Genomic DNA, 11653 nt, shown 5'->3' with positions numbered 1-11653 from the left:
AGTGCCAATCATTCTTGCCTTTCTTTTTCGTTTGCTCACATTTGGTGTTTCTTGATTTCGTCTCTATTTTCATCATTAGACTTAAAATCATACTTCTTCTTCTTCTTCCCCTTCTTCTTCGTCTGCTGTTCATTCCTTCCATTTTCGTTGATCTGGAAGTGTGGAACACTCGGATAGGCTTTCACGGATTAAAATCCCCCGTAGTGAGACCTCACGGAGAAAACAGGTGCGATTTGGTTACTGTTTTACTCTGGTTTTGACTGGATCGATCCAGATGTTGATGATTTATGCTATCAGTTCATTGTCTAAAGTGTCGAATGTTGTAGAATGTCGAAATTCAAGAACTCGAGAAGGTTATAAAATGTTTACTGAACGCGTTTAGAGTCTTGTTTATGTGTTATTACGTGCAGTCGAGTGATTGATTATAACTTTCATTAGCTCCAGATATGTTCATAGATGTACCTGTTCATGTACTTAGGCATTATCTGTTTGATAATTTTGTGATATTATATGCTTGACCGGAGAAAATATTGCGAGAACATGCAGGTTGTTCTGTGGAGCAGTGGAATGAAAAGAGACAATGTCTCTTTTTGGTAAAGACACCGATCCAGTATTCCAGGGTGCAGGAGCTAAGGCGTATCCTCATGAATATTTATTCTGTTTTCTAATAAAGCATTTACATCATGCACCGTTATTACTAATGCTTGTGAAACTGGTTACTCAGAGAGACAGCGAGAAAACACTAGCTAAAGTACTAAGATGCTAGCAATTACATCATGCATGCAATTAATTATGCATTTATGCTTGAGTAATAGCGATCATAATGGAATGGAGTTAGTGCAGCGTCTTTCAATTTATGTTTTCTGTCAAGCATTTACCTCATGCACCGTTATCACTAATTCTTGTGAAACTCGTTACTCAGAGACTCAGCGAAAACACTAGCTAGAGTACTAAGATGCTAGCATTTGTAATTTTCAAGGCTGATGGAACTGAAGCAAATTTTCTTTTCGATTTAGGTTATGAAATAAGATGCCAGCATTTGTAATTTCGCTGAATGTTTATGTCTAAGAACTCAAAATGGAAAACCAGCTATGTTGTTGAACTATAAGGTCTCATAATGGAAAGGGCTTCTTTGAGTAAGCGCTTTAGGTTCTGATAATCATGCTTTTGCTATTTTGCATTCAAGTGGTTGCTTTATCCTTATCATTCTTATGCTCAGTGGTCTTGAAATCTGGTGCGTTGATAAACACCAATTGGCTTCTGTTCAGAAGTCATTTCATGGGAAATTCTATTCTGGAAGTGCATATGTCGTTTTGAATGTAAGTTTCTCAAAGCTTTTGCTTATCTAATCTCCAGCATCTGGAGGCTGCATCTTTGCTCTGAATTGGAATGCAGTGAAAATTAAGTTTTGGTTATCATGTTACTCAACAACTACTCTTTTTGTGGCATAATTAAACTATAATTTAAGTTTTCCCCTACCTTATTTTCGTCTTTGTTTTCTGTTAATCTTAACCTTGTTATCTTTTTTCTTTTATTGCCTGGGACAGACAGTTACACAAACCAATGGCCCTCCTCAGTACAACATACACTACTGGCTCGGAAATGGTGCAAATAAGGTTATTTCTCCGTCTTATATTTGGTGTGGACGTAGTTGTGCTTATGATTTTTGTTGAATTCTAGATATTTAACAATTTGTAGGGTATTAAGGTTTGTAATATGCAAATTGGAGAGTGAACAGGAGTTACCAACTTATAAATTTATGACAGTGTCTTCTATTAAGTGAAGAATTCTTTAAATTATTAGCATTGACATAGTTCTACAGGGCAGGGGAAGAAACTACAAACTATGAAGTGAGGATGCTAGTGTGTGAAAAGGTTTTTGGGTATTATCATATCGTGTGCCTTATAATCTGTTCCCAGTCAAACTGTCAAAGCTTATGAAAATTTTTGAAATTTGAAAGTGATATATTATATTATCTTTGGGTGCTTTAAGATTGCTTACTGAATTGGCAGGTAGACTCTGCCTTAGCATCAGATAAAGCGCTTGAATTGGATTCAGCTCTGGGGTCCTGTGCTGTTCAATATAGGGAAGTTCAAGGACAAGAAACAGAGAAGTTCTTGTCATACTTCAGACCATGTATTATACCCATTGAAGGAGTGTATTCTTTACAGCCAGGGCATGTAAATGGGGAAACCTACAAAGTCAGCTTATTTACATGCAAGGGAGACCATGTTGTTTCTGTTAAAGAGGTACCTTTTGTTTCGATTTGATGGATGGATGGTGTCATACTTGCATAAGATTCAAATTACATTTTGGGGCCCACTGCCTTTCTGTGTATGAGCATATTAGTGTGTGTGTGCATGTTTGTAAAAATTCTTATATATTGTTTGTTAGTTAGTGATGCTGCTGAATATAGTTGACTCCATACTGGCTGATTCCATTTTTCAAGTCTTCTTGTTCTTCCTTTATTTTTTACTCCTACTTTATTGATGGCTATGGAGGTTGAAGGCTGGTGTAAAAATTGAGTATGGTTGTCATAGTGTGTAATGTGTATGTTGACCAGGTGCCATTTTCTCGGTCATCATTGAACCACAATGATGTTTTCATACTTGACACTGCATCGAAACTTTTCCTCTTTTGCGGGTGCAACTCTAGCATACAAGAAAGAGCCAAAGCCTTGGAGGTTGTTCAGTATATCAGTGAGAATAAACACAGTGGAAAAATTGATGTGGCAACTATAGGTTGGTACTTTTGATTACACCTCTTTTTTCTTCCATGCTTTGTGTTTTGATGGGAAATTGGTTTGTGGCAATATTAGTCATTTAATTTTTTTGCAGAGGATGGAAAGTTTGTTGGTGATCCTGACGTTGGTGAATTCTGGAGCTTATTTGGGGGTTATGCTCCCATTCCGAAGGACTCACCTTCTGATGTTCAAAAACAATCTGACTTTTCATCCGTAAAACTATTCTGGTGAGTTCTGTCTTGTGCTGCTTCGCATCTGTCAATTGAAAATATTTTTTCTACTTCTAAACATTGCTAATTCGTGAATATCAGTAACTAAGTGCCCCAACAAGTGACTTAAGGTGGGATGGTAGAATTGGGTCATCCATACCAGTTGGAAAGTATAGTATATATTCCTTGCTTTCCAATATATATGGATCATTGTCCCTTCACACATCTCAGTAGCCTTTGGTCATTATTGGCTTAGACTACTTTACCCACGATCCTTTGAAGTACTAAGTTGCTTGATTATGTTCCTTCTTTCAGATACTGCCTGTCTTTTTTTTCCTTCCTTCAGGGATGCTAAAGCTTCTTTTCATTAACAGGATATCTTTACAAGGTAAACTATGTCAAAGTGAATCTGCTTCATTCAACAAAGAAATGCTTGAGACGAACAAGTGCTATATGTTGGACTGTGACACTGACATATATATATGGATGGGGAGAAACACCTCACTAACGGAACGGAAGACATCAATCTCAACTGCAGAAGTAAGAAACTAATTCTCTAATACGTTCTCCACAAACAGACAAATTACAGATAAGATAATTCACAACATGAGAAGTAGCTGCATGCCTGCATGGTGATTGGGTACTGGTTGCTGAGAAAATGATTTAGTTGGCTAGACATGGTCTGAATTATGTGGAAACTGCTGATATAATTTGCGATAGGATGATGTGCCAAAAATTTATTATTTTGCTTTCAAACATTGATTCCATCATCATAATGCTTTCTTTTATGAAAATATTTATTTTGCTTTATAAAGACTTTCAATGTGCTGGTTCAACTGCTAATGTGTTGATTGTAAAGAGAGCTAGTAAACCTCAAGTAATGCACTAATGCACATATTGATCCTAGCTCAAGTAATATGTTGTATATAATTTGGAGCAGATATCAACTATCTGTTGCTCTATTCTACTATCTATTGTTTAGAAAGTATTATTCAAAAAGGGCACCATGCCTGTTGTAGACATGTTATGCAATCAAGTTCGTTGCTTGAGATTCTATCAGTTATACTATTGTCTTCACTCATCTATGCACATTCAGACATAAATGAAAAGATAGGGCAGTGTCCAGAATTCAATGTGAAAGAAAGTTTCCTCTGACATGTCACTATAAAATTAGAGGTTCGTGCCCTTAGTTGCTGAAGTCAATGACCAGTGTCACTTTTCATCCTGCAATATCAAGAAAATGTGAGACACAACAACATTTCTGTCATCTAGTGGTCAAATTAGTTCCCTTATAACAAATATGATGATGTGAATATTAATGAGTACCTTTGAAATATTGCTGGTATTATTGAGGCAATTCTCCTGATTTGTTTCCTCTCTAATCTTTTGAAGGATTTTATTAGAAATCAGGGCAGGTCAACTAAGACCCGCTTAACTTTCTTAACTGAAGGATTAGAAACTACCATGTTCAAATCATACTTCAACACTTGGTCTCAAAAGGTGGAGCCCAGGCTGTATGAAGAAGGTCGAGGAAAAGTAGCAGGTATAGGGCTTTCTGCAGCAAAGTTCAAATGGAAAGTTTTGAAAATGAGAGAACATTTACTTGATGTTAGTTACACTACTCCAGTAGACATTGTTGATAATTTTCTTTTCACATTTTCTCTTTTCCCAGCAATATTCAAGCAACAGGGTTATGATGTGAAAGAGCTTCAAGAAGAAGAAGACTGCGACATATATATAAACTGCCGAGGCAAACTAAAAGTAACTTCTTAAATCTTAATGAAACTATATCCTGTGTCTTTTACTTCTAACTTTAAATTAATATGTTTTGGTCGCTTCACAATCTATGCGATTCAGGTCTGGCGCTTGAGTGATGGTAAATTGCTCCTTGTTCCAGTTCCAGAACAGACCATGCTTTTTAGTGGGGATTGCTATATTGTGCAATATACATATCCTGCTGATGGAAGAGATGAGAATCTTTTATATGTGTGGCTTGGTCGTCATAGTTTAATGGTAAGCCAATTGTCCTGTTCGAGCTAGCTTGAGGATCTTACGGATAAAAGTTTGAAGCTGCTTCTGAATAGACTTGTCACCCTACAGCTTGACATTATCATTATCATATGAGCCATTGTCCCAAAAGTTTGGGGTAGGTTGGCAGCTAGAATAAAATTTTGCCAAACTTATGAATATGAGTCAAGATGAGAAGTACAACTTGATAGTACACAAAAAAAGGAAAAAAATGCACTTCATGTGATTTAACGAAATATGTTAATCATTGGATCTCCTAAACTTGTCGATGATGTGGGATAGAAGCATTGGAGAAGGTTGGATATCATCTTAGCTGTAAGTAATCTTTGAAACCAGGAGAAGAAAAATTCAGGAATCTACAAGGAAGAAGATTCTGATGACCTCTAAAAGCTCAAAGAACAAGGAACGAAACCTACACTAACAAAAAACATATATTGCACGTACAATGTTGAACCTATTTTGATTCTTACATCCTTGATATACTGATGTCTGCATAGCAGTGAATGGATTTGCCTTATTGAATTCATAAGGAAAATTGCATTTTTCTAATTATTTTCTTTTATCTTTTCTGATATCAGGAAGATAGGGTTGACGCTATTGCCTGTATGAATGCTATTGTTGATGCAACTAAGGGAGATCCAGTAGTGGTTAGTCTTACCTCATGTTTGTTTGTTTTTGTTTTGTGTACACAATCTTCTAAAAGAGTTGTGCTATATTAATGTAAGTTATATTGTAATGTAACATGTACCTGACATGGTGAGGCATTGAGGAGAGGACAGGACATTTCCTGGGATGACAGTTGCTTCTCCTCAATCGATTCTTATTCTTGAAAGCATTTTATTTCTGCACTAAGCAAATACCATTCAGACTGACCTGTGATGTTTTCATAGAATTATTGTTTGTACGCATTTAAAGACTACTGTGCACTTTTACTAAGGATCATTTCATCATACCCGCCTATCATGTCCTAACAGATGCCTATTGCAAACTATTAAACTTACACCAGACTTTAGAATGCCTTTATCCCTACCTTTTCTAGTTAATTCTGTGCTAAAATATCCGATGAAAACACCGTTATTTTTGGTTTTCTATGAAAGAATCTCTTCTTTTATGATTTCTGAGGTTGTTTGCGGCACTGCACAACTATACAAATATAGTGTTAATGAACTGCTGATTCTACTTTCTCCAGTTTATTAACACATTACTAACAAACTTGCATTTCCCACATTACCATCTAACAAATGATTTTATCTGGCTTTAACTGACATGTTTTGAGTGCAGGCTCAAGTGACCGAGGGTAGGGAGCCACTTTTATTTTTCTCCATTTTCCAGGCATTGATTATTTTCAAGGTTTGTACCATGATCTCTCTGTCTCTCTGAATAGATGTATATGTGTGTGTGTGTGTGCGCACACCCACACATACATAAAATGTACATCTTCTAGCAATTTAGTCTACTGATAATTTGTGCTCTTGGTTCCCTATTGTTGCCTTTTTTAGGGAGTTCTGAGTACACAATATAAAAAGTTTATAGCAGAAAAAGGTGTAGAGGATGACACTTATGATGGAAAAAAGACAGCACTCTTTCGTGTTCAAGGGAAAAATTTGGAGAGTATGCAAGCCATCCAGGTTGATCAAGTAAGTTCTCTCCCTCATAAATTAAAATGAATCTTGGGTGGTTGCCTTTCTGATAGCTGCAGTTCTCACCAACGTAGTAATTCAGCAGTTATAGTTGAATCTTATGCCCTGGATTCGAGCTCTAAGTTGGTTTTGGCATATCGTTATCATGAAACAGTGAACATTGTGAACTCTGTTGTCATATTTGTTAGGATCTAATTCTTTTGCTCTCTGGTCTTACAAACATAGCTTTATTCTCATTTGGACTTTGAAAATGGATTATTATCTAAGAGCATGTTTTTACTTTGCTTCTGGTGCTTTGGTGGGACTACTGCCAACGCCCACATAAGTTGAAAGATTATTTTATAAAACTGACACTGTTACAGGTTTCAAGCTCCCTGAACTCGTCCTATTGTTACATCCTCCAAACTGGAACATGTATCTTCACTTGGATTGGGAGTCTCTCATCAACAAAAGATCATGAACTTCTGGACAGAATGCTGGAACTTATCAACGTATGTGTTTTATTTTTTCCTTTCTTCTCTTTGAGTAAAAAGAGGGGTCGGCGGTGAACTTGGCATGCCACTAAACCATATAGGGGTGGCTAGATAGGCAAGCCTGTTAAATATTATATGCTTGTATAGGGGACCTAAACTCATTTGTAGTTCTGAAGCATGTATCTATCAATGTCACTTGCAGCCAACATGGCAACCAATGTCTGTGCGGGAAGGCAGTGAACCTGATACTTTTTGGAATGCACTTGGTGGAAAGACAGAGTATCCAAGAGAAAAAGAGATGAAAGAACAAATGGAAGATCCACATTTGTTTCTTCTGGTCTTTACGGATGGTAGGCAAAATACCCTTTCTACTAGACTCAATTATCTCCCAAGATGATGCAGCTGTGTTGGTTCAGATTCATTTTAGCCATAGATGGCTATATAAGTAGTCTAATGGCAGTCTTTTGTTTGGAAATTTATGGCAGGTGATTTTAAGGTACACATTCACAGATGATGTTAGGGGTACGCATGTATTTAATAACTAGTGAACGTCTATGGTATATGAATTTCCCTTCTGCTAAAAATGTGTACTCAGTTTCCTAGCTAGTTAAGTCCCTTACATAGTTCTCTTTCTTTTAATTCTATCCTTGCTCTGGTCTATAACGCTCAGACCATTTGACTCTTCTTGTGCTGTATTAAAACTCTATGCAGAATTTCTTTTAATATGAGCCACCTAATTTAACAATTGATATTTGCAAAAGGATCTATATATACAGTTAATTTTCCATGGTCTCGTTCAGTTTCCCTTTAGGATTTGACTAATGAATGTCAAAGGATTTGATTACTAAAGGGTGAGACCATCAAATTTACCAATAATGCTAGGCCTTTGTACCTAAGACCGTATGCCATATACTCTTATTTCTTTGGGCCTAGCCATGATAGTCTTTTTGAAATCCATTTCTAGAATAGCGTATTTTGTTTCTAGTACAGAGTGAGACTAAACATCGTATGGTTGAATTGATTCTTTTCATCAACTTTATTGACTTGAACTGTTCTAGGTGGAGTAACCTGATACTTAAAAACTGAGAACAAAACTGTGGTTTAATATGGTTTAACACTCTATTTAAATATTGATGAAGTCAATTGTGAACTAGTTAAGGTGGATTGGCTGATAAGTAAGCAAATCTCTTTTATTAACATTTATTTAACTGAAGTTGCGAAATCGTAGGATATGTAAGGGAAAAGGATAAATTCATATTTCTTCTCAAAGTTGGTTTCACCACTCTGCAATTGCTACTTGACTTGAAACTTATGAACTCAACATGGTATTACCCTGTTTTACATGTCTGAAAGTAGGCATGCTCCATTTAGAGTACACTATGTTTCCCTAAAATAATATTTGTTTATGATTACTCTAGTTTGTTGTGTATAGAATTTGATATCCAATTTTATAATATTTACATCCTACTTTGATTCTTTTTTCTTTTTATTACCGTGGTCATGCAAACATTTCAGGTGAAAGAGGTTTACAATTTCAATCAGGATGATCTAACTACTGAAGATGCATTCATTCTAGACTGCCACAGAGAAATATATGTTTGGATTGGACACCATTCAAATGTTAAATCTAAGCAACAAGCCCTTTCTCTTGGCTCGGTAATAATGTCTTTTTCCAGATCTTAGATTTTATTTTTTGCAAAAAAATTTCTTTTATTCTACAAGGTTTTCATGATTCAGTGGACCAGATTGATAATAGATCTCATCATCTGCATATGAACATGGAGCTGGTTTACTTGTACATCCTATATAGCACAAGATAAACACTATGCTGAAATGATTTTGTAATCTGATAACATACTGGGAAGTATTCAAGCTCACTGTCCTTGGTATCACAGATTTATTAGATGGAAGATACATAAGTAGCTTAGGATATGCAACTTGATTCTGATCTCCTTATTCCATGTTTTTAATCTCACTTTATCAAAAACTGACAGAAATTTCTTGAGGCTGATATTTGGCTTGAACGATCATCTTCAGAGATTCCGATTTATGTTGTCACTGAAGGACAGGAGCCACAAATTTTCACTCGTTTCTTTGAATGGGATTTCTCAAAGGCAAACGTAAGCATATCTTCACTCATTCAAGGATTCGTTCTGCAAGCTCCTATTGAACTTATATAGAATATTATGTGAAGTACCCTTGTTGGTGGACCGGTGGTTGGTGGGTTGGTGGACCGGTGGTTCCTCTATGCAAGCCTATGAACTTGCCTCCTTTTACCACATTAGCTTAACAACATTTCAAACTTCCTTTATTCTTTTACATTTAAGCTTCTCGCCAGATGGAGTTGTGCATGTGTACAATGTGAGCGTTTTTGTATGCTTATGGTTAAGTTCATGGATAGCAGAAGATAAAAGTGAACTTTCCATGGTTTTTCTTAAATGATTTGGTGATAATCAGCTCAATAACTTATAATGAAATTGTTGATATTGTAGATGCATGGTAACTCATTTGAGCGGAAGCTGGCTATTCTGAAGGGAAATCCACCCAATTTAGTAGTAAGCAACTCTTGAAGCTCATCATCTCCATGGTGTGCTTTATTCTTCCGTCATATGTGTTTGAACTTTGAAGCAAATGTTATATACTGTTTCAACAAAAGAAAAAGAAAAAAGAGCAAAAGTTCTAGAAGCAGACATTTTGTATCCTCCATTATTCAGCTTAGATATTTTATATCTACTCATCATATTTTTGAGTAATTAGGGTATGGCATTTCTGGCCCCAGTTTGCTTCATCTAATTTCTGCTTGTTCATGCTTCGTGTAATATATAATTCAGGTGCCTGTAAGAAATTCATGGAAAACGCTCTCCAGGGACAGCACCCCTGATTATCCAAGAAGCAGGTCTGTTGATTCCACTGGGCGGGGAAGTAATTTCTCTTCTACAACCAGTGTTTCAGGATCAAATTTTAAGCCTTCAAATGATTACCTTAGTTCCAGTTTGACTCCAATTGGCAGAAAGCTCTTCTCAGCATCTTCTTCTAGCCATAGTAGTTCTGGTAATGAAGTACTCTTTAATATATAGTGAAGTAAAGCACCATTCTACTGTGCACTCTTTAAAGTTCAAACTACTAAAACATGACACATAGTATGGTAAAATCCTGGAAGTACATGTTAGTGAATGTAGGAAGAAGTGGAGGTATTTTACAAATTGTGGTTAACCTACTAGTGTTCTATTGGCTAGTGCAAGGCTGATGTAGGTTGATAAGTTAATGAACCAAAAGACTCCATATGTTGAGTTCTACGAGTACTGACCTCTATAATTGATGGCATTATGAATGTATTCTTCGTAAGTATAGCCTGGGCCTTGGGTCACCCATCTGGGATTCTGGTTACTTGGGTAACCTAAGTTTAGTAGAACAAGATTCTTGCTGCACCACTTGATTCCTTTTTCTTTTTTTTTTTTTATTAAGGAACCATTCATACTTAGACTATTTTTACTATTGACAAAATATATATTTGGAAATTGGAAGGTTCATTTTGGTTATTTTCAGTTTCTAATGTACTTGTTGATGCTCATGAAAATCGATGAAATTCTATTTTTCTGATTTATTTTGAGAATGAATGATTCCAGGTTCTCCAACTGCAGAGTCAAGCTTCTCTGGGAATGTGAATTTAGTTCAGTTCAATGGTAATGAGGCTGGTTTAAGCTCATTGATCTATCCATACCAACGAGTGAAGGTGGACTCCAAAGACCCAGTTACAGGCATAGACGTGACAAAAAGAGAGGTGCGTAGTTGCACTCATTTAGAGAAATCAGCTCTGTTCATATTAGAAGCTTTAAATTGGAGTCTCTCACCACCCCCCACCCTCCCCCGCCCGAAATTAAGTTTTTAATAGACAATAATGTTGTCATAAGAAACACATGAAGATGCTAAACTGAAATCATAGTCTCAACATCTTGTTTCAACTCTAAAGCCATTACAATCAGGTTTCGATTTGGTGTGACTAATGACATGAACACTTTCTGGTTGCATGTAGACATACTTATCTGACGAGGAATTTCAAGAGAAATTCAGCATGACGAAACAAGCCTTCTATGAACTACCGAAATGGAGACAGAACAAACTCAAGATAACTCTTCATCTTTTCTGAGGTAAGCTAAGTTGAAATCCTAGACCGATGACCGAGTCTGAGACTCTGACTAGTAATATGTTTTTGTGGTGAAAATAAGCATTCCCTTTCTTTAGCAGAATGAACTGTGGAGCTTTCAAATTACACATTTTGACATGTTCTGATTTTGAGTTGCTATGGCCCCAGAGATTTGTTGGTTTGTAGAAATTGGTGTTTTAAAATTCCGGGTTTCAATTTTCATTGAATTGACCTGTCAAGTTTTTGTTATAGTTAGTAATCTATCAGTAGGAGTTTCTTATTTTGTTGATAGATGAGCCTCCCCAAGGAAGCCTGATAAAATTATTACGTTATTTCATATGATAAGTTATGACTTTCCAATCTTTGGTGGAGAAGATCTTCTGTAAGCCAACTGCATTCTTTTTTCTTTTTTTTTT

The 11653-nt window shown here is 36.2% G+C and overlaps 1 protein-coding gene across 1 annotated transcript; it reads left to right on the top strand.

Moving 5' to 3' along the window:
- On the top strand, positions 1–11496 carry LOC120002408 (villin-1). The gene is made up of 23 exons (XM_038851169.1): positions 1–226; positions 547–636; positions 1220–1319; positions 1548–1616; positions 2013–2249; positions 2564–2741; positions 2838–2970; positions 3327–3492; positions 4345–4495; positions 4625–4713; positions 4810–4965; positions 5559–5627; positions 6262–6330; positions 6480–6617; positions 6983–7111; positions 7296–7443; positions 7579–7589; positions 8609–8749; positions 9088–9213; positions 9586–9648; positions 9925–10144; positions 10720–10874; positions 11127–11496. Exons 2-23 carry the CDS (start codon positions 581–583, stop codon positions 11238–11240), a joined length of 2718 nt encoding a protein of 905 aa, XP_038707097.1. The 5' UTR covers positions 1–226; positions 547–580; the 3' UTR covers positions 11241–11496.
- Positions 11497–11653: the final 157 nt, after the last annotated feature.

Source organism: Tripterygium wilfordii, chromosome 7 (genome assembly GCF_013401445.1).
Source record: "Tripterygium wilfordii isolate XIE 37 chromosome 7, ASM1340144v1, whole genome shotgun sequence".
NCBI classification, from domain to species: domain Eukaryota; kingdom Viridiplantae; phylum Streptophyta; class Magnoliopsida; order Celastrales; family Celastraceae; genus Tripterygium; species Tripterygium wilfordii.
Note: the sequence above shows the minus strand (reverse complement) of the source record. Positions and strands in the feature narration are given on the sequence as shown.